At 35.7% G+C, this 26009-nt stretch overlaps 1 protein-coding gene and 1 non-coding gene across 2 annotated transcripts; one reads left to right on the top strand and one right to left on the bottom strand.

Moving 5' to 3' along the window:
• Positions 1 to 378: 378 nt before the first annotated feature.
• Positions 379 to 1914, bottom strand: LOC112096340. The gene has a single exon (XM_024179767.1). It carries the CDS (start codon positions 1912 to 1914, stop codon positions 379 to 381), a length of 1536 nt encoding a protein of 511 aa, XP_024035535.1.
• Positions 1915 to 21229: 19315 nt separating this feature from the next.
• LOC112096572 lies at positions 21230 to 21336 on the top strand. Its single transcript, XR_002904473.1, has one exon. It is a non-coding gene; the product is annotated as a small nucleolar RNA R71 (small nucleolar RNA).
• Positions 21337 to 26009: the final 4673 nt, after the last annotated feature.

The following is a 26009-nucleotide window of genomic DNA, read 5'->3' as shown; positions in this document are numbered from 1 at the left end:
CGCCTAATTCTCTACATAAAACAATCCATATTAGATTTAAAGATGGTTTTATGAAATGTCTAAATGTTTAACATTTAAAATTATTCACCTCAAACTCAGTGGACAATCTAGAATTCACAAATTTATCCCAAACATTTTGAGGAATATGACTGTACTGAAAAGGTGGCCGCTTCAGCCTTTTACGATTGTGCTTGTGTGGCAAGATATACTTTGTGGTGAGCAAGTACTTGAAGTTTCTGAATGCACTACCAAGTGCTTGGAAAACTTGCTTCTTACTATTTGGATGAACAATAAAACGTTCCTGAGAAAAATACATAGCATAATGATCAAATAGTTTAACATATACATTATTCAATTTTGATATATAAATATAAATAATCATTTTACCTTAATAAATTCCCACAAACGGCTTTTTAAATCTGGAGTAATCTTTCTCCATTCTTGGTTAATATATGGAATCTTTCGAAAAATGGCCTCACTATTCAATGGTTTCGGAGGAGGCTCTCTTTCATGTTTATTATTAAAAGGTTTCTTTTGAGTTCGAAAGGGATGATCATGAGGAAGCCAACGACAATGGCCAATATAAGCATTTTTTTTACTGTGTTTAAGTCTACATTTTGGCATATCTTCACCGCAATAAGGACAAGCATAATAACCCTTAACCGTACAACCCGCCAAATTCCCATAAGCGGGAAAGTCATTTATAGTCCACAATAGTACAGCCCGTAAATTGAAGAACTCTTTTTTGTAGGCATCATAAGCTTCCACACCAACATCCCATAGAGTTTGCAAGTCCTCTATTAGTGGTGCCAAGTACACATCAATATCATTACCGGGCTGTTGTGGACCAGAAATTAATAAGGATAACATCATAAATTTTCGTTTCATACACAACCAGGGTGGAAGATTGTATGTTACAAGAAGAATGGGCCAGCAACTATACGTACTACTAAGAGAGCTATGAGGATTAATGCCATCAGCTGATAGGGCAAGACACAGATTTCTAGGCTCTAAAGCAAAGGTAGGCCATTTTTCATCAACTAACTTCCATGCCGGTGAGTCAGCTGGATGTCGAAGCTTACCATCTATTTCCCTCTCATTTATATGCCAAGTCAAGTCTTTGGCAGTTTGTGAGGACTGAAACAAACGCCTAAATCTAGGTATAGGAGGGAAATACCATAACACTTTTGTAGGAACCCCCTTCCTATAAGCAGCAACACTACCATCTCTTTTCTTCCACCTAGATTCACCGCATGTAGGACAATTAGAAAGGCTTTCATACTCCTTTCTATAGAGTATACAATCATTTGGACATGCATGAATTTTGATATACTCTAAGCCTAAAGCACTCATTGTCTTTTTGGCTTCATACATTGATACAGGCAAGTCATTTCCTTCTGGTAACATGTCAGAAAGAGCACTCAACAAATCTGAAAAGCTACTATCAGACCACCCATATCTGCCCTTTATATTGTACAATTTAACTAAAGCTGATAACTTGGTAAATTTGTTTGATCCAGGGTACAAAGGCTTTTCAGAATCTTCTAATAGTTTTTTCAATGCTTTAGGATCACTATCACAATCCTTAAAAGCATCTTCAACCATTTCAACAGTATTACCACCATCATAATCCATATATCCACTGTCATTTTGGCAACCTATATTGTCAGGAGATTTGTTGCGGATATCTTCCCCATGCCAAACCCATGTTTTGTATGACATATCAAGACCCCATATAATTAAATGATCTTTCACTTCTTTAGGCCTATGAAATGCTAAATTCTGACATTTATCACATGGACACCTAACAACACTAATTTCTTGATTACTTTCAACTGCAGTCTTAATAAATTTTTCCACACCAGCCTCATACTCATCGGACAATCTATCATATTTAAGCCAAGATTTATCCATTTTTTGTCTAGTACCTGACATATAATTGAGATAAATTTCAACACAATGTACTAATGGGCAGCAATGATAAACGGTTTCCATTATCAATAAATTAAGCAACAAAACATTATTAATATTCAATTTATAAATTCAATGAAATAAATAAGTTTAAAAAAAACTTGTCATCATGTGCAACAAATGTAACTTTACCAACATGCTATCATCATTGACCAAAACCACCGACTAACCATACCCAACTAATAATATCCTAAATAACTTGGCCCACATACATTTAACATTTATTTAAAAAAAATTCTAGCAATCCAGCATTTCATGGACCACAAGACTATATATATATAACCAACTAAACATTACTTGGTCCACATGACCAAACTTGCCCCCACATGGTACCATTTCCTTCAAACATAAAAAAGACAATTGAAAAAGGGGGCCTTACTTTTTAACTCAATAAATTACACAAAATCTAGCTCACAATCATTAAAGAAAATGTCTAACACCGTTGGACCACAGTTTCGGATTCATCCCAACAAAAGACACTAGTAAATGAAAAGTACTATATCATCAACCAAAATCACTTCACACACATGCAAGCTCTGACTAAAAATTTACAGAATATAACAATATTCATACAAACCATTGGCAGCAAACATTTTTCAAACATTGAACGGAAAGGCAAGTAAAAAATTGAACAAACCTGATGTTAGAAATCGAGTTTGAAAGGGAATAGGGCAGTGAAATCCTGCGATTCAGAACAAATTTTTTTTTAAATAAAAGATGAGGACATGCTAAATTAAATGATTGAGCGATTTCTAGATTTAATAGAAGGACAAAGTATAAGCTTCTTGAATTAAAAAATAAACAAAAAATATAACAACAGAAACAAACGAGAATTAAAAAGTAATAATAAAGATAAACCTAGGGCATAAATTATGAACAAATAAGGGAAATAACAACAAAACTAACAATTAATTTTATAATGACCAATTAATTTATTCTGAATAAAATTTAAAAAAGTTAATTGATGACAAACCTAGGGATTCAGCGATTACAGGATGGCTTCTCCAACGCCGATTGAACAATACAAAGAAATAGTGACACCGACGGCTTCAATAATGGACGTGAAGGCGAAACAATGAGTATATGTGGTGATTTTGTTCCTAAAAACAATGGGTTCGAAATAATGGGGGTTAAAGATAATGGGGGTTCAAAATAAGGACGGGAAGGCTCCTTCAATAGCATAAACTATGATTTCGGTTTCCATGCAACGGATTTCAAAACCAATTTGCAGATTAAAATATGTTAATAAACGGATTTTGAGGGGTTTCACTGCTTTGGTTTCTCAGCCCTTGCTGATGGAGTGATGGGTCAAAGGTGCCAACACTTAGAATTTTTTTTGTGTTTGTGGTTTACAATATACTGAAACGATAGCGTTTAAATGTTAAATAAATATTTTTATTTTAAAAATGTTTTAAATCTGTAAAACGGTGTCGTTTTATGTCCAAATTAATTCCACTCGAAACCCACGGTTTGATTAAATATTAATACGCTATCATGTTTATCTGATATATAAAAAATCTATCAGAAATCTGTCATGAATTTATGATGTACGAAAATTCTATCATATGTCTATCATATTCTTATGATAAATGACTAATTTTCTAATATCTATCACAAAAATTATGTCATGGTAGCCTATTTTTCTAGTAGTGGATTTTTAAAGCATAGAATCTCATAAGATAGAATAAGAACATTCAACCACCAAGAAGATCCATTCAAAATTCAAGTGCAACAAGATTTAATAACCCTCTCATTGACTTCACTCCATGAACTCAAAGTGTTTAGGGTGTCATTTATGCACTCAAATCAAATCAAAGAATGCTATTACCATAAGCTTGCTTATATATCACATCTCAATCCACAAAACATGAATAAAATGTAAAAATCTAAGGGTCTTAAAAGGGTTGTAATGGGGTTAAATGAAAAAGAAAGGTTTACGAAAGAAAAAGAGATCAAAACGAGAAGAATGAACTCATTGAATGAACTTATGATATCAAAATACTTATTTCTACTCAAGTCACCAAGAATGTAAACATTTTTTTTCTTTTTTTTCTTTTCTTTTTCTTTTTTTTGTTTGTTTTTTTTTTCGAATCAAACAAAAGAAACGAACCTTGCACAATTGAATTCAAGCATAATGCTTGTTGATCTAATTGAGAAACTTTAATACAAGGTAGAAAAAGCAACAAAATATATCCATACAATGAGTCCAAAAATCTCCTTAAATTGAGGCTCAAAAAGAAGAAAAATGGTTAAGTAGACGGAGAGAATTAGATGGGTAATGGTTAAGGCTCAAACAAAGGTAGCAAATAAAGGTCTTTGGGTAAAGAAAAAAGAAAATGCGAGAATAGAAAAATGGTAAATGGTTTGCCCTTATCATTTTAATGCATAAAATCCCGTAATGTGGCTTCAACATGCATAATAAAGCAAGTTCTAGAATAAACAAACTAGGATTGATATTCACATAACAAAAATAATTAGAGCAAAGTGGTTGCTCATAGGCTCAAATCCTCACAAAGTTGGTAAATTTGCCATCAAATCATGTACACTCTTCAAATGAATCAATCATCAATAGTGGTGTATAATGAGATGAAGGTATGAATGAGATATAAAAGGAAAGGTAAAAATGATAATAAGCGAGAAAGATGTATGTAGTAAAAAAAAATAAAAGATAAAACGTGAGTGATGAAAGAGTATGATAGGAAAAAAAAATAGATGTAAATAATTTGAGATAGATGGAAAAAAAGTAGTGAGAAAGAAAAGAAAAGAAAAAATAATAATATATAAAGAATCAACTCCAAAATCATTTAAGGATGAGTAGAGTGAAAATACTACTTCCAGACATCAATAATGCAAAAATCCCTCCCCCACACTAAGAACTTACATTGTCCCCAATGTAAGATAATCAAAGCTCACATAAAAATTAAAGCGTAAGGATAAAAGTTTAAGGGCAAAAAGAAACTTCCCTGAATTGTGAGCTTTGATCCACATAACGTCTATGGGCTTGGCGGAAATGGTGGGGTAAATCCCACACTCTCAAAGTATGCGGCCAAATTCTACTCCATTTTGTTCAACTTGTGCTCCATTTTCTCTAACTGAATGCTTAAAGGTGGTGCGGATGTAGAAGGAATAGTTGGTGGGGCAACAGTGTCGTCGTCAAACTCGTCATCAGAGGTAGCACCACTCCTAGCATAAAGCTTCTTCGGAAGTTGAGTGGGTCCTGGTTCAGTAAACTTAAATCTCCCCTCCTTGAATTCGACCACACCTGTTCTTTCAAACACAGACATATCCAAAAATTCCTTTTTGCAAGCAGGATGCAAATCATTATTGTCAGGATCAAGCACACATAGGGTTATAGCTAACAGAGTAATGTATGGACCAAAAAATAAAGTCCTATACCGTTTAAGCACACTTTGAAATTGATCCGCTAACCAAAAACCTAAATTAGGCCTCACATCATTTAACATGCACCAAATAAAATAAAATTCAGTTTTAGAGAAAATTTCTGAGTGATCTTTCTTGCCTAAAAAATTATATGCTAAGAATCGGTGCACACATTTCAAAACAAGATCACGTAAGAAAGAACTCTTTGATTTACTCGGGTCATAGGCATTGTGATCAACAGATAAATTACGCCAAAGACCATAAGGCTCAAAATTTTCGCTAAAGTCACAAGTTGTTCCTAAATATTCATCACTAGTAGAATAATCATCATTAATGAATCCTAAAGCTAGGTTAAAATCCGTGATAGAGTGTGAAAAATTTGGTCCCATTAACCTAAACTTAATGACATCCGGGGTGTGCAAAGTAAAATCATTCGGCATAGTGAATTGAAAAGTAGCATAAAACTCCCTAATCAACTCAACATAACCCAAGCAATCAACATCAACAAACTTACGCAACCCAATCTTATCTATCAAAGAATCAAAATTATCTTTAACATTTAATTTTTCAAGAGTCGGGTAATGAATATACTTAGCTGGAAGTATTTTGCGCGTGGAAATATCTTTGTGCCTCTTTTTCTCTTGTTGAGTCACGAATGCGAGGCACCCTCCGAGATTGGATTCCGCAAGTGGCAAAACACTCATGCCTTTTCCATGCTTCGATCTTTGTCTCACGGCTTGGCATGAATCTGAAATTATGTTCCATGGAACCGTAGTGGGAGCGGCAATCTTAGATTTCTTTGCGACGGGTGTCTTTTTCGACGACTTGGAAGTAGATGCTTTCCTCTTCGGCATTGTTACAATAATTGCACTCACGGATTTCGATTTACCCGGTTGGAATACAGGGCGTAGGCTGGTTGTGTTGCGCTTGCTGCTCGGCTAGAGCTTGTTGCACGAGTTGGGGCTGGTTGTGCACGCTGCTGAGGCTTGCTTTGCGGGTGTTGGTTCGTTGCTCTGTTGCGCGCGAGAGCTGGTTCGCATTGCTGGTTCGTTGCGCTGCGCGTGCGGGACTGTTGTGCTGCGCTGAGGCTGATTCCCGCTGCTGCTGGTTGCGGTGCGCGATGCTGTTCGCGGCGGCTGGGGCTGATGCTGCTGTAAAACGATAATCAACAGTAATTTTTGAATTAGGGATTTGTGAACAGTGATTTTCGATTTTTGGTTTTTTTTTTTTTGTGATGAATCACTTTGAGACACTAAAAATTTCAGAAGTACTTTTCTAATAAGCACGTGGGCACGCCTTAAAACTATTTTACTTTAAAAATTACAGAAGTACTTATTAGTTAAGATGTGGGCATGCCTTATCAAAAATTTTCTTCTGACCAAAATAAGCAAACAGATTATTTAAAAAAAATTCTGAATCAAAATTAAAAGAAGATATAACAAAAACCAAAATAAATAAATCACTTGGGTTGCCTCCCAAAAAGCGCCTTTGTTTTATGTCTTTGGCTAGACACATTTATGCATCAATCTCCATAATTTGGACTCTCGAGAGCCACATCCTCCACAATATTCACCGAAAAACCTTCATAAAAAGGTTTTAAGCGATGACCATTAACCTTAAGAACTCTGTCAGAGGTCGGACTCTGAATCTTAACTGCACAATGAGGAAAAACATTAGTAACAATAAAAGGTCCAACCCAGCAAGAATGTAATTTACCCGGAAAAAGTTTAAGCTTAGAATGAAAAAGAAGAACTTTTTGACCAACAGAGAACTCCTTTCTCAAAATCATTCTATCACGAAATGTCTTCGTCTTTTCCTTGTAAAAAATTTCCTGCGCTATAGGGTTAATAACATCCACAGAAAATACCGAATCTTCCTCACTAGGATATTTCATGGCATCATTCATATTGAATTCTATAACCTCTCCATCAAACTCCATAGTGAGAGTCCCTTTATGTATATCCATTTTAGTCCTAGCAGTCTTAAAAAAAAGGTCTTCCTAGCAAAATTGGGACAGAATTAGAGGAGTTATCATCTTCCATATCAAGTACATAAAAATCAGCAGGAAAAACCAACTCATTAACTTGTACTAAGACATCTTCTAATACCCCATCAGGATATGCATTAGACCTATCAGCTAGTTGAATTATCACACCAGTTTCTTTTAATGGACCAATATTCAAAGATGAATAAATGGAACGAGGCACGACATTAATAGAAGCTCCTAGATCTAACAAAGCCTTTTCAACTCTAACACTACCAATTTTACAAGGGATAGTAAACATACCTGGATCTTTGCACTTAGGAGGTAGTTTCTTTTGGAGAACTGCTGAAACATTCTCCCCCATGTGAACTTTTTCATCTCCTCTTAATTTTCTCTTGGAGGTGCACAGTTCCTTAAGGACTTTAGCATATCGAGGTATTTGTTTTATAGCATCTAATAAAGGAATATTTACCTCAACCTTGCGAAATGTCTCAAGGATGTCTTTCTCTTGTTCCTCCTTCTTGGATTTTGCAAATCGGCTTGGAAAAGGAGGAGGTATCACAATAGGTAGGGGTTTTGCTTTGGTGGGTTGTGTTGAGTGTTAGAAAATGCATATTTATAAAGGAGAAAACCGTCATTTTACATTTTAAGTCTTACTAACAACCCTTACTTTTATATATTTAACCTTCTTGTGATTTAATTACATGTGTTTTATTTTAATTAAGTATTTTATGTATTTTAGGGGCATTATAGTCATTTTACAATAAAGGAGAGATCAGACGGTAAAACGGACATCACTTTTGAACTCAGGACGGTCGAAAACCTTAGGAGGAGTATAAAAGGAAAAATGGCACTATTCACATGTACGGTACTATTCACGTGTACGGTACTGTATACGTTACTGTTCACGACACTGTTCACATAGACGGATGATGACGTGGCATTGACCGATGATGTGGCATTGACTGATGAGGTGTCACGATCCTGTTGGACTAAAATTCTTATGTACTGTTGATGGTGACGTGGCAGCATATCAGTGGACGAAAAATCTCGCGTACGGTGCATGCATCACACAGGATTATTTTCAACCAAACCGCGTTACTGTTCATCCGGGTCAAACTGCGTTACTGTTCAAAGTTGGGTCAAACCGCGTTACTGTTCATCCGCGTGGTCAAACCGTGGACTGTTGACTGATGACGTGGCGCAATCCTGAGCGTCCAAACTGTTTTTAATCCGATGGCCATGATTTACTCCATGTATCTATAAAAAGGGGGCCTCCCCCCCTAATTTGATATCTCTGAATCCATTTTTGGGATCCATTTTCTGTAATTCCCTCTCCATCTTGTATTTTCTTCGTATTTTAATAAATTCCCATTTTGCCCCTAGTTCAACTATGAGTGGCTAATTTTCTTTCAAGCTTGGGTTGAAGGTGAAGTCTCAACATGTGTCATGGGCTTAATTTGGTAAATTTATTTTCTCTTCCCCTCTAATTTTTGTGGATGTTTTGACTTCTCGTCGACAAATAATAATAGTCTTGTCTAGATACCGCCTTGGTTACACCGGCTCTCTAGTATAAGGTTATTATTATTTGGCACGATAAGCCCTTAGCACCATATTGATTAGAGTGTGGTTCATGAGGTGTGGATTCCCCCCTCATGATTTAATTGGCATTAATACGGATTATTTAGCCCATGATGCATGTTGATACGGATCCAGATACCCAAGTACGTCAATTTAATAGATTTTCTCTTCAATTTATTCTCTCTATTGTAATTTCAATTTTAGAATTTATTCTCGCCATTTTAATTTAAGTCTTAGCATATTCCAAATCGTTTCCACCATAAATCCAACCACTCATTTACAAAATTAATTCTACATATAATTAAAATCCACCTCCTCGTGGGATCGACACTCGTCACCATTGATCTACACTACAATAGATTCGTGCGCTTGCAAGTACATTAAAATTTGCACAACAAGTTTTTGGCGCTGTTGCCGGGGAGGTAAGTAATTTTAATTCATAGAATTAATTTTTGTGAATAATTTCTTTTATTTGTTTTCTTGTATTTTTTTTATTATTAAAAAAAAAAGAAAAAAAAGTGAATTTACATTTAAAGGTTAGTATTTCTTTCCTTTTTCTCTTCTTTAAAATTCTGTAATTTAATTTTCAATTTAATTTTCTTTGTAATTTTTTTTGTTTATTTTATTAATTTAATTTTTAGTTAATTTATTTCACGTATTTGTTTTTGTGTATTTTTATAGAAAGTTTGTAATAGCGCAATAAGGTTAGTATCGTAATTTCTCCCTCTTTTTTATTTTTATTTATTTTGTTCTCATCTTTATTTTTTATTTTATTTGTTTTGCATGCATGGTCGAAGGTCATTATTACCCAATCTTAAACCTATAGACCTTGAACTTGAGAAAACTCTTCGCACACACAAACAAGTAAAAAATAAAATGGATTTGCAACCACAGGAGAGGCCATTTAAGGATTATTTCAGTCCTTTAGCAAATTTGAGCACATCATGCATAAGATACCCAAATGTAGCTGCTAGGAGTTTTGAACTAAAACCTAGTGTGCTAAATTGTCTCCCCACATTCTATGGCCTAGAAAATGAGGACCCATATAATCATTTGAATGATTTTCATGCTATTTGTCAAACATTTAAATATGAGAATTTTTCAGATGATGATGTTAAACTCAGATTATTCCCATTTTCTTTAAAAGATAGAGCTCGTTCATGGCTTAATACATTACCTGCTAATAGCATTGCATCATGGGAACAAATGGTAACTAAATTTTTAAATAAATATTTCCCAGTGCATAAAACCAATGCTATTCGCAGGGAAATCTCGGAGTTTACCCAGAGAGAGGACGAGCAATTTTTCGAAACATGGGAGCGATTTAATGGGCTACTCTTGAAGTGTCCACATCATGGGTACGAGAAATGGCACCAATGCCAATACTTTTTGGAGGGATTATTGCCGAATGTGCAAGAATGGCTAATGGCAACAAGTGGAGGAGAGCTAATGTCAAAAAGTGCATCAGAGATTTGGGAATTCTTCCAGCGACAAGCGGATAATTCCCAACAACGGAGTCGATCACTCAGGAATACTAGAAGAATTAAGGGAGTAAATGAGGTTCACATTGGCGAATCAAGTTCAGAAATTAAAGAAGTCAAAGCGATAATTGAAGGTCTCTCTCGACAAATAGCATCATTATCGACTGCTAAATCAACAGAGCCACATGACCATGACTCATACTCAGATCAAGCCAATGCCATAGGTGTAATGAGAAAACCATCGAATTACAACCCATACTCCAACACATATAACCCTGGATGGAGAGACCACCCCAATTTTTCATGGTCTCAAGGATTCCAACAGAATGGACCAACAGCTCCAGCTCCACCAATTCCACAAAATCCTTAAGCCTCTCAGCCACCATTTAGACCATACAATCAGAACCAGAACTACTCTCAACCCAGACCATGGGAGGATGCATTCCAGAATTTCAAAAATCTTACTCACTCCACGATTGAGCAACAGAACCGCACCATTGATGGACTACGAAATGAGTTGAGAGCAGGCTTCAATTCACAAGCTCAATCAGTTTCAAGCCTCGAGAAGATGGTGGGACAACTTGCTTCTTCAGTTCAGACCTTGGCAATGACTGTTGAGAAAGGCAAGTTTCCAAGTCAACCAGTACCTAATCCTAAAGGAGTGCATGAAGCAAGTACCAGTTCACCACAGCAGCATGGAGAGGTCAAAGCAGTAATGACCTTGCGAAAAGGAAAAGAAGTCGACAACAAAGTGGAGATGCCGGTGACAAAAGAAAATCAAATTGTTCCTGTGAGTGTTGAGGACTCACCACCGGAGGAGAAAGAAGAAACCAACCCACGAGAATATGTTCCGAAAGCTCCATTTCCCTAGAGGTTAGCTAAAGGCAAGAAGGGAAAATCCACAGGTGAGATTCTTGAAATCTTCAAACAGGTAAGTGTTAACATCCCTTTGCTTGATGCTATTAAACAAGTTCCATCATATGCCAAGTTTCTTAAAGACCTTTGTACTAAAAAGAGAAATATGCATGTTCAAAAGAAGGCATTTTTAACAGAAAACGTTAGTTCTATACTCCAACATAAAATTCCTTTAAAATGCAAAGACCCAGGCTCCCCCACTATCTCATGTAGTATAGGGAACCACACAATTGAGAATGCTTTGTTGGATTTAGGAGCTAGTGTAAATTTGTTGCCTTACTCTGTATTCGTGAAACTTGGACTGGGAGAATTACACCCAACTCCAGTGGTGTTACAGCTTGCAGATCGGTCCACGAAAATACCTCGTGGTATTGTGGAGGACGTGCTTATCCAGGTAGACAAATTTTATTTTCCTGTTGACTTCATTGTAATTGACACTCAACCAATACAGGATTCAAGGAAGCACATCCCCATTATTCTAGGCCGACCTTTCTTGGCAACTGTGGATGCTCACATTCAATGCAGGACTGGAAATATGCAGTTGTCCTTCGGCAACATGACTATGGAGCTGAACATCTTCAACATTGCCAAACAACCTCACAGTGCAGATGATGGAATTGTTGATGTGGATTTAATTGAAGCATTAGTTGATGATACTTTTGTTTCAAACCTTAGTGATGATCCTTTACAAACATGTTTAACTCACTTTGGTTTGGATTTTGATATTGACAGATCGGTCGATGAGGTCAACGCCCTGCTTGACTCAGCACCATTTATGGACACTAATAAATGGAAGTCAAGAGTTGAGCAACTAGCACCATCAGAGAAGCAACTCATTCCATCATCAGAATCACCACCGAAACTCGAGCTCAAACCATTGCCCAACACTTTGGAATATGCATTTTTGGGAGAAGAAAGTACTCTACCGGTAATCATCTCAGCATCCCTCAATGACGAACAAAAAGGTAAGTTGTTGGATGTTTTGAAAGAGCACAAAGGGGCATTAGAATGGACCATAGCAGACATTAAAGGTATAAACCCAGTAGACTGCATGCATTACATTCACCTTGATGAAAATGCTAAAACTACTAGGGAGATGCAATGTCGGTTAAATCCTAACATGAAAGAAGTTGTTAGAACAGAAGTCCTTAAGCTATTAGACGCAGGTATCATTTACCCCATTTCTGATAGTTCATGGGTCAGTCCTGTACAAGTTGTCCCCAAAAAGTCAGGAGTCACTGTAGTTACCAATGCCGATAATGAATTGATACCTACTAGAGTGACTACAGGATGGCGTGTATGCATTGATTATAGAAAATTGAATTCTGTCACACGTAAAGACCATTTTCCTTTACCATTTATCGATCAAATGCTTGATAGATTAGCAGGCCATGAATTTTATTGCTTTCTAGATGGCTACTCAGGATATAATCAGATTCCCATAGCACCAAAAGATCAAGAGAAAACTACTTTCACTTGCCCTTTTGGCACATTTGCATATAGGAGAATGCCATTTGGATTATGTAATGCACCTGCTACATTTCAACGATGCATGTTAAGCATTTTTTCTGATATGGTTGAACGATTCCTTGAAGTCTTTATGGATGACTTTTCTGTCTTTGGTAATTCATTTGATCAATGCTTACATCATCTAACACTAGTTCTGCAGAGATGTATCGAGAAGAACTTAGTCTTAAATTGGGAGAAATGCCATTTTATGGTAAAACAAGGTATTGTTCTCGGTCACATCATTTCGAGCAAAGGTATTGAGGTTGACAAAGCCAAGGTGGATCTCATTTCTAATCTTCCTCCACCCAAAACAGTCAGAGAAGTAAGATCTTTCCTTGGGCATGCTGGTTTCTATAGACGTTTCATTAAAGATTTTAGTAAATTTTCTAGACCCTTATGCAATTTGCTTGCTAAGGATGTACCTTTTGTCTTTGATGATTCATGTCTTGTTGCGTTTGAAAAATTAAAGCATTTGTTGACATCATCACCCATCATTCAGCCCCCGAACTGGAAATTACCATTTGAGCTCATGTGTGATGCATCTGATTATGCAGTAGGAGCAATATTAGGACAAAGAGTTGATCGAATTCCCCATGTTATTTACTATGCTAGTATGACATTGAATGATGCACAGTTGAACTATTCAACTACTGAAAAAGAAATGCTAGCAGTAGTGTTTGCATTGGAAAAATTTCGATCATATCTCATTGGTTGTAAAATAATTATATTCACAGATCATGCTGCTCTTAAATATCTTCTCACAAAGAAAGATGCAAAAGCCAGACTAATTCGTTGGGTGTTACTTTTGCAGGAATTTGACTTGGAATTCAAAGATAAAAAAGGGACAGAAAATGTTGTGGCGGACCACCTCTCTCGTCTCCATTTTGACACAATTATAGAACAATTACCATTAAATGAGTCATTTCCAGATGAACAATTAATGAGTGTGGAAGTATTACCTTGGTATGCTGATATAGTTAATTATCTTATTACAGGTAAACTTCCAGAGCATTGGACCAAGCAAGACAAGGTTAAATTCTTTGCAGAGATAAAGAATTTCTTTTGGGATGACCCGTATTTGTTCAAGTATTGTGCGGATCAAATTGTTAGACGATGTGTCCCAGAAAGTGAAATTCAGAATATCCTTTCATTCTGCCATGAACAAGCTTGTGGAGGCCATTTAAGTGCTAAGAAGACAGCGACTAAAGTTTTACAATGTGGTTTCTATTGGCCATCTATATTTCGAGACGCTTACACTTTCTGTTCTTCATGTGATAGGTGTCAACGAATGGGAAGCATTACACGAAGGAACATGATGCCACTAAATCCAATTTTAGTGGTTGAGATTTTTGACGTATGAGGTATCGACTTCATGGGACCTTTCCCCCTTCTTTTGGCCATCAATACATATTAGTTGCTGTTGACTACGTATCAAAATGGGTAGAAGCAATTCCATGTAGGACCAATGATCACAAGGTGGTGATAGCATTTTTGAAAAGCAACATTGTTTCACGCTTTGGATTCCCTCGAGCAATAATCAGTGATGGTGGTGCCCACTTTTGTAACAAAGCATTCAAAGCACTTTTGACAAAGTATTCAATCACACACAAAGTGGCGACCCCGTATCATCCGCAAACCAGTGGCCAAGTTGAGATCTCCAATCGAGAAATAAAGCACATATTAGAAAAGACGGTGAGGCCAGACAGGAAAGATTGGTCATTAAGACTTGATGATGCATTATGGGCATATAGAACGGCTTTCAAGACCCCGATTGGGATGTCACCATACAGGCTAGTGTATGGAAAAGCTTGCCACCTACCTGTGGAACTTGAGCATCGTGCATATTGGGCCATCAAGAAATTCAATTTTGACATGCAGCAAGCCAGCTCAGAAAGAAGATTACAGCTGGCAGAACTTGAAGAAATTCGCAATGACGCGTACGAAAATGCCAAGATTTACAAGCAACGAATGAAAGTCTTCCATGATAAGCAAATTATGAGAAAATCGTTCACTCCAGGTCAGAAAGTGCTTTTATTCAATTCTCGCTTGCACCTATTCCCAGGTAAGTTACGCTCTCGTTGGTCTGGCCCATTTATTGTTCATACTGTTTTTCCACATGGGGCAATTGAAATTAAAGACCCAAAGAATGGTGTCACGTTTAAAGTTAATGGTCAAAGATTAAAGCCATATCTAGAGTACCAACCACATGAAGAAGACACCGAAATAAATTTGAGTGACCCACCAAATTTGAATTGATTTTTTTTCTTTTCGTTGATTTGATTTTTCTTTCTTTCTTTTTATTATTATTCTTTTGCTAATTGAAATTGTTTTTGCATAAGTGTGTTTATTTTACCATTAAGTTTTCTCTTATCATTGTTAATCATGAGTCTCATACTTAGACCGTTCCTCCTGAACATTCTTAAACCACTTCAACGTGTCAAAACTCATCTCAAAAGGCAGATTCAATTTTGTAAAACACAACGCATTTGGGCTCTACAACCACCAGAATTAGTAGCCTATGTTGAGGGTTTAGAAAGCCAACTCAGAGACATTGAGAGAAATGTTTACGACATCCAGTTGGAGCTTGAGGTAAATTCAATAAGAGGACGATTTTAATTTTCTTTGTGTGTTTTAATTTGTTTTTCTGTTTATGTGCTTTAGTTTGTTACCCCGGTGAAGTGGCGGATAACGGTACTCCGTGACAATCAAGTCGGTTACTTCAGTTTCCCATAATAACTGATATTCTGAGGCGAAAGTATGGACAGAAACGAGATTCTAGCAAAGCTTCACAAGCGATTCCCTTCACTTCCTCAGAATGCCCTCCTTACGATCTATAAAGCTCGGTCCGAACGCATGCGATTACTCATGAGGAATAACATACCTGCTGACATCCGTTGGTTAATCGAGGCTAAAGTACGATCGGCAGGTGAGTTACCTCCAAAATTTATTGCATTCATGCTTGGTTGTGGTAAAGGAAATTATGCAAGAAAACGACGAGCTCGAAGAATTTTTGTTGCTTGTCATAAGTGTGCCAGAATGAGTTGCAATAAAAACCCATGTTCTTTAGGAATGATGTCTGATAACAGGGAAGATAAGATTCAATTCATTAGGGATGGCTTGAATAAGGAGTCATTGGATGATATCCTTTTGTCTCTTGAAACGCATCCCAGTGGATATGTGCAAGGAGCGATTCTCCAGTTATGGCCATTATTCCAGAAAGAGCATGCACGATATAGTCTCGGGAATCTGACTATAAACGACCCTGTTTGCCAGTTTATAAGAAAACTGGATAGGAAGCCTATCCTCGACCCATAGAGGGCGTTCAAGCCGTTTCTGGACGTAAAACCAGAGGAAGATGTGAGCCACAGTCGCAACTACCTGTAAATATCCTTTTACTTTATTGTTATTTTATTTCACTATTGTCTTATTGTTTGCATTATTGTCTTTAATAATTTTATTACTGTTTGCTTTTTCCTTTTTACTGTTTTCTTTTTGACTTGCGAGCACGTGCTTTACGCGTTATTTGGCACTGACATATTACCTCATACACAACCATGACCCACTATCACCAAGACTCTTAAATGTGATTTCTTTTTTGTCAAGCACTCACAAATTGTTTTTGAGAAGTATCACAATGTCAGCTACTCCCAATAGAAAATTCAAGAACATTTGTGTGCTTTCTGGATTTACATATGGCAAACATAAAGAGTTCGTTGAGGCAGCCATAGATCTTGGTCGAAGCGTAGCAGCGAGAAAATTACATTTGGTGTATGGAGGAGGTAATCGAGGGTTATCAAAAATGGTCTCAGAAGCAGCTTTTATCAGAGGAAGTCAAGTGTTAGGCATCATCCCAAGAGTCTTAAAACCATTGGGCAGTTCGTCTGACTCATCAACTGGAGAAGAGTTAGTCGTCTCAGGTATGCAAGAAAGAATAACTGAAATGCTTAATCATGCTGATGCATTTATTTTCCTTCCAGGAGATCTTGCAACACTAGAGGCACTTATCACGCTAGCATCTTGGGCCCATCTGCACATCCACCAAAAACCCATCGGTTTGTTAAATGTCAATAACTTTTATGATGGCTTTATCGCATTTCTTAACCATGCAATAAAAAACTATTTTATTCCCGCTAATGTGAAAAAACTTTTTATTTGTGCTCACACTGCTAATGAGCTACTTGATCTGTTACAAGCTTATAGACCGGAGCCAGACCCCTGGACCTTCGTGTTGGAGCGTCCAAATAATGATGGTAACAGTAGCAGCAGTAAGAAGTACAAATTAGATTTAACTCTCCGCCTATAAATATTTTCTTCTGTGTTGCACCACCCAGGTGATGTCTTCTAAACTCTACTTCTTTCCTTTCAAACATTGAGGACAATGTTTCGTTCTGGTTGGGGGGAGGGAATAGTCGACAATTGTGGAATTTTGGTTAAGTTTTTACTAATTTTTGTTGTAGAAACTAACTGTTGCTAACTTTTTGTGTTGAAGATGGCTGAATATGGAGTGTAGTGACTCTAGAAACGCATCTTCATCGTTTATAATAAAAAAAAAATTCAGACATTTTCGTTTTCTTTATTATGTGTTTATGTTTATTTTTCTTCTTTAATTTCTCCTCTATAAATATACATTTTCCAACTTTTGAGTCGAAGATGGCTGAATATGGAGTGTAGTTCCTCTAGAAACGCATCTTCTTTTAAAAAAAAAAATCATTTTCGTTTTCTATCATTTTACGTGTAACTTTTCTAATTAGTTTTTATGCATCATTTTCACATTTCTGCATGCATATTTTCCTTTCATGTTTAGAATAGGTTGGGGGGTAGAATGATGTTTAAAAAAAAAATGTGTGATTTGTTTTAACATTGGATGACATGATTAATTTCAAATTTTAGTATTTGTATTATCTTTGGTCTTAAGTGATGTTACGCTATGTTTGCTACTTTACATGTTGATGTCGGAGACAAATGTGAGTTGCTTGAAGGAATGAACATGTCATAATAAGTACCAAGTGAGTTTTTGAGCCTATTATTTTTCTTGGAGAATAACCCTTTTGCCCACTCTTTATACAGCTTAGCAGTTTATTATTTTATACACGATCTCTAAATTACTTTTGAGTTAACCCTTAAAAAAAAAATTGTAAAATAAAAAAAAAGAAAAAAGAAAGTGTTGCTACATTTGGAGGCCCATCTAACTAGTAGATATGGAAAATTATTTAGAGCCCTAAAAGACGATGGAGAGGCCATCTTTGATCCGTTTGAGCCTTTCAAGCCATCCCTTTTATTTAATATCCATAGTTAACCCTTTTGAGCCTTTAAAAAAAAAAAAAAAAAAAAACCTTTTCTTTGTCAACTTATCATCTTGACCCACTCCGATTTGGAGTATTACCCGATATCTTATAAGTTTTATCACCTATTTATGTTTGAGAAAATGTAAATAATTATTTTGTTCAGTGAAGTTATGCCAAATAAAAAAAAACAAAAACAAAAACAAAAGTTGTTGTTTCAAAAGAATAAAAATAGGTGAAATCCACCTTGCAACTTCCAGAAAAAAAAAAAATTCTCTGCATTTTTCTCAAACATACACTTTGTTTTCCTTATTTTCCTTCTTTGTTAGCCATGTCCCTAGCTTACGTTTCGTCCTAATAAAAGTCCTTCTTGATTTTAGGGAACTATAGTTTGAAGTAGAAGCTAGTTATATGGGCTAAAAAGATGTAGTGATGCATAATTAAAAAAAAAAAAGATAAATAAAGTGGGTTGACTAACATTTTATTTGACTTGAGATCGTATTATTTTTAAGCTGAAGGCATATTTATTTCATCTTGGTGAGAGCATGTGATATCACTTCTTTATTATTTTTTCTCTCAATTACCATTCATTTGAGTGACTATTTTTATTGGGATTAATTTATTTGTGAGAGTGTCACTACTTCCAGTGAGATTTTGGGGTTTGACATGTCATTCTTGAGAGTAGCTAAAACAAAGTCTACTGGGCTAATTCATGTGGATGGTTGATGTGGATGTGATGTTGCTTTAGACTGGAGATAATGTTTATACTTTTATTTGATTGCTATCATTAATCTGATGGAATAAATACGAGTGTTTCTATTAAAACAAAAAAAAATTATTTTGAATTTGAATTTTGTTTTCGCTTTATTTGCTAGGGACTAGCAATAAGCTGGTTGGGGAGTGTGTTGAGTGTTAGAAAATGCATATTTATAAAGGAGAAAACCGTCATTTTACATTTTAAGTCTTACTAACAACCCTTACTTTTATATATTTAACCTTCTTGTGATTTAATTACATGTGTTTTATTTTAATTAAGTATTTTATGTATTTTAGGGGCATTATAGTCATTTCACAATAAAGGAGAGATCAGACGGCAAAACGGACATCACTTTTGAACTCAGGACAGTCGAAAACCTTAGGAGGAACATAAAAGGAAAAATGGCACTATTCACATGTACGGTACTATTCACGTGTACGGTACTGTATACGTTACTGTTCACGACACTGTTCACATAGACGGATGATGACGTGGCATTGACCGATGATGTGGCATTGACTGATGAGGTGTCACGATCCTGTTGGACTAAAATTCTTATGTACTGTTGATGGTGACGTGGCAGCATATCAGTGGACGAAAAATCTCGCGTACGGTGCATGCATCACACAGGATTATTTTCAACCAAACCGCGTTACTGTTCATCCGGGTCAAACCACGTTACTGTTCAAAGTCGGGTCAAACCGTGTTACTGTTCATCCGCGTGGTCAAACGTGGACTGTTGACTAATGACGTGGCGCAATCCTGAGCGTCCAAACTGTTTTAATCCGATGGCCATGATTTACTCCATGTATCTATAAAAAGGGGGCCTCCCCCCCTAATTTGATATCTCTGAATCCATTTTTGGGATCCATTTTCTGTAATTCCCTCTCCATCTTGTATTTTCTTCGTATTTTAATAAATTCCTATTTTGCCCCTAGTTCAACTATGAGTGGCTAATTTTCTTTCAAGCTTGGGTTGAAGGTGAAGTCTCAACATGTGTCATGGGCTTAATTTGGTAAATTTATTTTCTCTTCCCCTCTAGTTTTTGTGGATGTTTTGACTTCTCGTCGACAAATAATACTAATCTTGTCTAGTACCGCCTTGGTTACACCGGCTCTCTAGTATAAGGTTATTATTATTTGGCACGATAAGCCCTTAGCACCATATTGATTAGAGCGTGGTTCATGAGGTGTGGATTCCCCCCTCATGATTTAATTGGCATTAATACGGATTATTTAGCCCATGATGCATGTTGATACGGATCCAGATACCCAAGTACGTCATTTCAATAGAATTATCTTCAATTTATTCTCTCTATTGTAATTTCAATTTTAGAATTTATTCTCGCCATTTTAATTTAAGTCTTAGCATATTCCAAATCGTTTCCACCATAAATCCAACCACTCATTTACAAAATTAATTCTACATATAATTAAAATCCACCTCCTCGTGGGATCGACACTCGTCACCATTGATCTACACTACAATAGATTCGTGCGCTTGCGAGTACATTAAAATTTGCACAACAGGTTGTGCATCTTGAGCTTGAGGCATCAATTCATTCTTCTCAAGCTCATCTTCTACATGCTTTGTCACTTTCTTACTAGGCTCTTGCAACTCAGTCCCACTTCTAAGGATGACAGCACTAACGTTTTGCTTTGGATTCACCTCAGATTGTGAAGGCAATCTCCCTAATACTTGAGACTCCAGACAGTTCACTGTAGTCGCCAATTGACTCATTTGGTTCTCCAAGTTCTAAATGCTTGCACTAGTTGCCTGCTGAAATTGTTGAGTGTTAGTCGCAAGTGATTTAACAATTTCTTAAAGAGATATACCTGACTTGGAGTTTGACTGTGGAGGTGCTGGTTGTCTTGGTGGATACTGTTGTGGGAATCCTGACGGCCTAACTCCATAGCTGAAGTTGGGATGATCCTTCCATCTCGGATTGTATGTTTGTGCATAAGGATCATACCTCCTCTGAGGTATGCTTGGAAATCCTCCAACTGCATTGGCTTGTTCAATGGGTTCTTCTTGAAGTGTAGGACACATATCAGTTGAATGACCCATATTGTAACATATACCACAAGTCTTCACCTGTTGCACATTACCTACAACAAACTTTTCCACAAGAGAAGTAAGTTTATCTAAACGTTGCTCAACAGAAGAAATATTTACCTCATTCACCTTCCTTGAAGTGAGCTCTTGCCTGCTGCTAAATTGTTGTGCATTGGCAGCCATATTTGATATCAACTCCCTTGCTTGAGTAGGGGTCTTGTTCACCAACACGCCTCCATTAGCAGCACCTATCATACTCCTATCCATCAATGACAGTCCTTCGTAAAAATATTGAATAAGAAGTTGATCAGAAATTCGATGTTGAGGACAGCTGGCACACAATTGTTTGAATCGCTCCCAATACTCATATAAAGTCTCTCCAGGAAGTTGTCTGATCCCACAAATATCTTTTCTGATGTTGGCAGCTCTTGAAGCAGGAAAGTACTTCTCAAGGAACTGCTTCTTCAAACCATTCCACGTTGTAATTGATCCAGGAGGCAAGTAGTACAACCAATCTTTAGCTAGCCCATCTACAGAGAACGGAAAAGCACGTAGCTTAATCTGCTCTTCAGTCACACCTTGTGGTCTCATACTTGAACACACAACATGAAACTCCTTAAGATGTTTATGAGGATCTTCACCTGCAAAACCATGAAACTTGGGTAATAAATGAATAAGACCAGACTTTAATTCAAAATTTACCTCCAAGTCTACATATTGAATGCAAAGTGGTTGTTGATTCAAGTCTGGTTCAGCTAACTCTCTAAGAGTTCTTTCTACAGGTGCAGGTCTATCCATCACTTGTTCTTCTGAATCGCTAGATGATTCAACTAAATCAGGCACCGTATCTGTTTCAGAAAGCAAAGGCGACGAGGATCGTTGCTTAGCTCGCTTTGTCTGCTGTCTCAGTTGGCGAGCTGTCTTCTCAATTTCAGGATCAAACGAAAGTGTACCTGTACGAGAAGAACGAACCATACACCAAGTAAAACGTAAAAAGGATTAAATAAATGACACCAATCCCCGGCAACGGCGCCAAAATTTGATGGTTGTCGAAGCCAACAAAAATAAATTCCTACTCTAAATAAATTGTATATAGTGATTGAGCAGGGTCGTGTCCACAGAGATCGGTAATTATTTAAATCCTTTTGAAACGTAAAACGTAAAATGGGGGAATTGTTGACAATAATAAAAATCAAATTAAAAATAACAAGAATGCAAATTAAAGTTGTAATTCAAATTGGAGAAAGCTCTGGTTGAAGGAATTAACTCAGCTTGATTTGACTACTGATCATTGATTCAAATATAGATTATTATTACTCATGAATAGACCGGTTATAGCTACTGAGACCCTCTAATAGTCAATCTCTCCTTAACTAGTCGATAACCAAGGTACTACCGTTGGTTATTTCCCTAATCAATAGACAACCCTAGATACGATCATATGATTTAATCAATTGACAGCCTGAAAAACCAGAGAGACCCAAATCCTAATCAATACATGTGATGATTCATTTAAATTAGATTGTTTATTCTCACAACACAACTCTCTGCTATGTTATTTGTCACAAACATTAAATTCTTCATACGATGAATCCTTTAATTGACAATAGATTAAGTTGATAATTAAATAGTGGCCAATTACCTAATTAACAAACATAATCATGAAAATAATTCAGAGAATAAACAAATACCCAAAAAGCAATAAAATAATTAAAGCAAAAGAAAGATCTCACAGTAGTGATGAATCAAAGCTTCATTATCCTTCAACCAGAAAATAAGTTTAGTTCTTCATAGAGAGAAGAGAAAAATTAAGATCTAGGGTTTATTTCTTTTCTCCAAATCAAATCCCCTTTTTCACAATAGATTCCTCCCTTAAATACTCTCTCTCTCTTCTCTTTTAGAATTCTATTTAAAATAAAATCCTAATATTTGAAATATTAAATTCATAATTACAAAAATAACCAAAAATACAAAACACGTTAAACTAAAAACTGCAGGTCCGCAGTTGACAGCACGCGCCCACGCCTTATCAACAAAGTTCTTCTGACGCTCATAATTTCTCCAAGAGAACAATCATCCTTAAACATCATCTTATAGCTCAATTTTATCATCAATCAATAGAATTGCACCTACAAAAGTAAAACACAAGTAAATCACTATTATTAAGTGCAAAACATTGATATTAAGGGAAGTAAATAATGCAAAACTAGTGCATAAATTGCACTCTAACAGAATTCAAGAGGACGGCTTCAGCAGCTTTGAAAAATCCCACAGAGTTATTTGGATTTACTTTTTACCGTTCTCAACTTATATCTTTCTTCTTTCTTCATCTGATCTAATGTATCCCGTGAACAATATGTTGATGTTTGATTTTCTCTTTCAGAATATGAACTAAATTTGCTTGTAGTTGAGTGACGAACAATCTAATGGGTTCTTTACTGTTCTTATGAGTTGTTATGTCATTGTTGTGGCATTTTACTCTAGTAGTTATTATTATAACTATTATTTCGATTGACCACCCATTTAATAGTTCAAGTTAAGATAGAACCGCAAAAGGGAATGTCTTAGTGAATATTATTAGAGTAATACTTGATCTTAATTTAAGTTTCCTAAATTAAGTTTATCTTGAATCTCATAAGGGCTATACTTGAAGTTAAGATTTGTGGCACACTAGACATAAGTACTCACCTTGTAAGGTGGAGAGACTAAAGGGTCATAAAGCCATGCCATAGGTAGAATAACAACTGGTCATTGCTAATATACTTAAGGGTGTGAGAGTTCCAATACGCGACAACTGAGGATGTAGATTAATTTTGCCTAGTGTTGTAGCAATTGTTGTAACAATTGGTGTTAACTTGATGAAAAACAGTCAGCCCATAAAGAGAGTTTAATCATTCAACTACCATATTCTCAATTGAATCTTAAACACATTTAATTTAGTTTATTTCATTACTGCATTATTTTATTTTATTCTTTCACAATTATCAATTTTGATAGAACCTACTTTACATTTGTTAACTTCGGACTTAAGTTAGATTACACTATTGTGATTGCTGTAGCATTTCTAGTGACATCAATCCCTGTGGAGACGATCTTGAATATTCATCAATTTATTACTTGTTGTGTACGCTTGCACATTGGCATCAATAGCATTTGATTATAGAAATCTACCAACAATAATGCTAGTGATTATGCTATTAGAGCTATTTTCGATCAAAGAAAGGAAGGTAAGCCCTTTGTTATTTATTACATAAGTAGAACTTTGAATAATGCCCAAGTGAATTACACCACCACTGAAAAGGAACTACTTGTTGTATTATTTGCATTGGATAAATTTTGATCATATTTAATTGGTTCATCTAATATTGTTTATTCTAATCATGCTCCTATTAGATATTTAATGTCTAAGCATGATGCAAGCCAAAATTAATATGATGGATTTTGCTATTCTAAGAATTCAGCCTCACGATCAAGAACAAAAAGGAAGCTAAAAATATTGTTGTTGATCACATATCAAGTCTTACAAATGAGTCTTTAATTGATACAGCACCTATCAATGATTATTTTCCTAATGAATTTTTATTTCTATATACAATATGCCTTCATATCTGACATTGTTAATTTTGTTACAACAGGTCAAATGCCACCCAATTAGAACTCTCAGGATAAGAAGAAATTTTTAACAAGTTAAAAGTTTTCACTAAGATGATGCAAATCTATTCAAGTGTTGTTCTGATCAAATTTTTTAGAGATATATGCAGGACGATAAGGCAAGTAATGTCGTTTAGTTTTGGTATTCTGAAGCACATGCTGGCCACTGTAAAAATATTATAAAGTGGATTTCACTAGCCTACATTGTTTAAAGATTTGCATGCATTTTCTAAAACATGTGAGAATGGTCAAAAGGTAGGGTCTATCTCAAAGCAAAATATGATGCCTTTAAATCCTATCGTTTTCATTGAAATATTTAATTGTTAAAGAATAGATTTTATGGGCCTTTTTCCATCATCATTTGGATTTGTAGATATATTGGTTATTGTTGACTATAATTGTTGGGGAAGCAATACCTTGTTGGCGGAATAATTACAAAATTGTGATGCACTTTTTGAAAGAAAATCTTTTAAACAAATTTGGAATTACAGATAAAGTTGCTATTCCTTATCGTCCTCAAATAAATGGTCAAGTTGAGTTAACAAATAAGGAGATAAAATAAATATTGGAAAAGACGGTTAACCCATTCGCAAGGATTGGTCTCTGTGACTTATTGATGCCATTTGGGCTTACCACATTGCATTTAAGACATCTTTCAAAATGTCAATCTATCGCCTAGTTTATAGTAGACCTTGTCACTTCAACTAGCCTCTTATTGGTTGAACATGAGTATAAACCAATTTAGGCCTTTATTGCTTTTAATTCAAATCTTGATGATGTTGATCATATGCATAAATTACAATTGAATGAACTTGAAGAATTGAGAAATGATGTATATAAGAATTCCAAAATTATTTAGGCAATAACCAAAGCCTTTCATGATAATTTTCTTTTTCAAAACACATTAGAGATTGGTAAAAAAGTGTTGCTTTATAATTCTTGTTTTCATTTGTGTCCAGGATTGTTAAAGTCAGAGTGGAGTGGTCCATTTGTTGTAAAAAATATATATCTACATAGAGCTGTAGAAATTGAAAATCCAAAGAATGGTAATGAATTCAAAGCAATTGGCCAAAGATTAAAACCATTCTTAGAAAACTCAAATATCTTGAGAAACCTTTCTTCTCTTTGATCCTAATTATTGTGGAAATTAAATTTCATCTTGTTATTTGTTCTTGTTTTTAATTTTGTTTTCTGTTTTTATTTTTTTAAGGTACTTAATTCTTCCACCTTGTTAAATAGTGGATACCAGTATTTCGTGACTCTTATAGTTGGTTCTTTTAGCCCTCTCATAATAACTGAAACCCTAAAATCAGGCATGGAAGGAATACAATACAAATTGCTTTCCTTCTCTCCATCAAAATGCTCTAAAAAATATATATATAGAAAGCTCGCGTTCAATGATTGCATTTGTTAATCATCCATGAGATTCCTGCAAATATTCG

The sequence above is a fragment of the Citrus clementina genome, unplaced genomic scaffold (assembly GCF_000493195.1).
Source record: "Citrus clementina cultivar Clemenules unplaced genomic scaffold, Citrus_clementina_v1.0 scaffold_8, whole genome shotgun sequence".
Taxonomy (NCBI): domain Eukaryota; kingdom Viridiplantae; phylum Streptophyta; class Magnoliopsida; order Sapindales; family Rutaceae; genus Citrus; species Citrus x clementina.
The sequence above is the reverse complement of the archived record's forward strand: the minus strand, read 5'-3'. Positions and strand labels throughout refer to the sequence as shown.